The sequence below is a fragment of the Gavialis gangeticus genome, unplaced genomic scaffold (assembly GCF_001723915.1).
Source record: "Gavialis gangeticus isolate Ggan-Ray unplaced genomic scaffold, GavGan_comp1, whole genome shotgun sequence".
NCBI lineage: Eukaryota > Metazoa > Chordata > Crocodylia > Gavialidae > Gavialis > Gavialis gangeticus.
In genome coordinates, this window is record NW_017729020.1 from 952,550 (window position 1) to 955,640 (window position 3,091).

Here is a 3,091-nt window from a genome sequence, read left to right on the forward strand (position 1 = left end):
CTAAAACACATTCAATGTGCTTTAGTTCAAAGCACACCACGACCATTTTCTCAACACGGAGGCACACTGTGCCACTGATGCACATGATGTGCAGGCACTTTTAATTAGTGCAGCTTGCTAATTAGAAGTGCCTGGCGCTGCATTGGAAGCACATGTAAAAATGTCCTCTGCCCACAGTTTAATTTGTGGCAATGGGAGTGGAGGATGCCCAGAACCTTTTAAAATAGACCTACATAACTACAAGTTTTAATAACTGCCTTCCATTTTGTGCATTTTTTCTAACAAAGGGACTCGCATACTAATAGATATGGCAAAAAAAAGTTCTGCTGGGATAATAGCATAGGATTGGTTTCATTCTCCTTGCTGTTACTGCAGTGTGTTGGCCAGCAACCTGTCACTTGAATATACACTATTGTTAGTGTATGATACTGTTGATATGACAGGTATATGCAGCTTCTGTAAAAGGGGCCTAAATAGCTGCTTTTTATGTTACTTAAATCGGAAGTAGGCACAGGGTTCAAACAGAGTGCCTTGTTTTCTCATACATTTTGAATTGTGCAAGCAGTTTCCAAACTTCAGAAGTTAACGATGGGTAGGAAAAATAGCAGCTTCTTGACTTACAAGAAGTGCCAATGGCTCATTGATTTCTTCTGCCATCTGGGTTACAGAGCAAATCTGAGAACTATTTCTCCTTTTATTTTTGGAAGAAAAGCATGGCCTGTAAAATGTTAAAATGAGGCGAATTAATATTTTTTGCAAGTGAGGAAGAGAGTAGAGGCTTGCTTTCTTGAATAGTACTCGGGTTATTTTTAAAGTCTAACCTTATTCACTCGTTAATGTCTGCCTGACTTACTGCTTTCAAGGGAAGAGAGGGTCTCACTTTTCCAAGAGATGAAGGCGTCAAGGCATGTACCATGTAAACAATACCAACACTTTCCTTTTGGCTAAAATGGGTTTTCGTTTACTTGTGTAAAGGTTTGGGAAAAGGGAAGTTGTTGGCTTTGGGGAATCACAGCTGCCAGCTTTTGTGTTTTATAGAATCTTAACCCTTCAAGGTAGAGATCAAATGTTCAAACAAATCATTTTGATGTGGATGAGGCCTCACTTATCTGACTTTCAAGCTGCAGCTGAAATACTGGATTTCTCATGAATGTAAGCAGTCCATTCTTTAAAAATATGCCAGACTGTTTTGTTAAAGCTGGTAGGCTTGCTAAAAAGCTGTAGCGGTTAATAAGCAAGATTTTTGACCCCTTCTATCTAGTTGAGCTAGCTATCCTTTAATAAAGGGTCTTCACAGTTGCACAGTTTAAAATGCAGCCAGCCATTGACTTTACTTTTTGATGCTGAAATTGTTTTGAATGGAACGCAAGATTTTTGCTTTCCTTGTTTTCACAGTTCAGTGGGGATTGCCAACAATTTCAGCTGCAGGAGTAATAGGGATGCTTAGCGCAGTTGTTGCTAGCATTATTGAATCAATTGGAGATTACTACGCCTGTGCGAGGCTGTCTTGTGCTCCTCCTCCACCTATTCATGCAATAAATAGGTAAGTTTCTTGAAAAAGAGGAAACAGCAGTGCTTTCTATGCTGCCATAAGGGCTTTTCATTCTTGACAAAACCAGTACAAATGTTGGTATCAGAGCGAGTCTAGAACTTTCTGATCTGGAAGCTGAGATTTTGCTGTAGTTGATCTGTTGCAGTGGAAAAACTTAAATGTTTTAAATCTCAGTTCTACTCCTGCTGGAGTCAGTAAAGTTAGATTTGCAGCTTCAGGAGGAAGTGGTTCTGACAGCACTTGAAATTCCTAAAGTTTTGGGATTTCTCTTTTTTTTTAGTCATATTGAATTGTTCCAACTTTCTAAATTCACTTTCTGGAATACAGAGTCTAGAATCCAAGTCTGCAAAGTGTTGAACTGAGCTGACAAATAAAATGTTAGGAGTAGAGAATACTTCTGAACTCCAACATCTCTACTGCAGTATGTTTTTCTGAGTGATTTCAGGTCCGTAAATGTCTGTGAGGGGGTAAAGAGAGCCTGTTACGGTGGTTCACTCATTCTAGTCTTAGAAAGTTCTGTGGATCAGCTCTTTTGGGCAGAGACACAACATGTAATCATTTCTTGAATCTTGATGGGTGACTGTTTTAATCTGCTTTTTAATGTTTTCCCTTTCGTGGATTACAGAGGGATTTTCATTGAGGGTCTTTCCTGTGTTCTGGATGGAGTATTTGGTACTGGAAATGGATCCACTTCTTCTAGCCCCAACATTGGAGTTCTGGGCATCACTAAGGTATATGTTCTATTCTTTTTATGACTGGACAGTTGTTCCTGGGTATCATTTAGTCCTGTGGCGTTAGCCTCATTCAATTTGCATGGTTCATGGTATAATTCTGTACAGAGAAATAATGTGATCTATATTGTTCTGCATATGGTAGTCTGAACTTCCTTGATTTGTCTCCACTGCCAGCCACTTCCTTTAGAAAGGTGCCTTGCAGAAAAGGATCCTAAAAGCTTTCCTTCATATTTCTTTAAAAAAATGTTAAACGAATTTCAGGAGAGTGACTGGAAAGAAACTGCAAGCAAAGTTCTTTTTACCCTTCTCAAAGACTGGACAGACTAGACAAATGTCAGGGCTCTACAGTAGATAAGAATCAATGTCCTTGTGTGCATCTGTTCTCTGAAAGAAGCAATAACAATGACCTGAATATTTTTAACCCTTCCTTTTGATACCCACGTTAGTACAATTCAGAGTCTAGAGCCTCGTCTAGCCTTTGTTGATTTTTCAGCCTTGGGTGTAGTAATGTTCACAAAACACCACCAGTATCGGTACTGTTGTAGCATATGCATGCCAGAGGTGTGCACTGGTCTACTTCTGTCAAAGAAGCTACAATATATGTAAAAACTCAATTAAGACGAGAATAAAGGTGACCTTCCAACAGCTGCTTGTTCTTAGCTCCTTACAGGTTTGTATTGTGCTAGGCATCCTTTGGCTCTGAGTTCTGGATTATAGATTCCTGTTCAGGAGCTAAGTTAAATAATGTGTGCAACTCGGCCTTTTGGCTAGGATCAGGTGTGACTGGGGGCTTCCAAACCCCAAG

At 39.7% G+C, this 3,091-nt stretch overlaps 1 protein-coding gene across 4 annotated transcripts in view; it reads left to right on the forward strand.

Moving 5' to 3' along the window:
- The window catches only part of SLC23A2 (solute carrier family 23 member 2), an 87,696-nt gene that overhangs the window by 75,651 nt on the left and 8,954 nt on the right, over positions 1–3,091 (forward strand). For all 4 annotated transcript variants that reach the window (XM_019514342.1, XM_019514341.1, XM_019514340.1 and 1 more), the window contains 2 exons: positions 1,396–1,543; positions 2,178–2,283. In XM_019514342.1, coding sequence (XP_019369887.1) covers positions 1,396–1,543; positions 2,178–2,283 — 254 coding nt within the window. The remainder of the gene's footprint in view (positions 1–1,395; positions 1,544–2,177; positions 2,284–3,091) is intronic.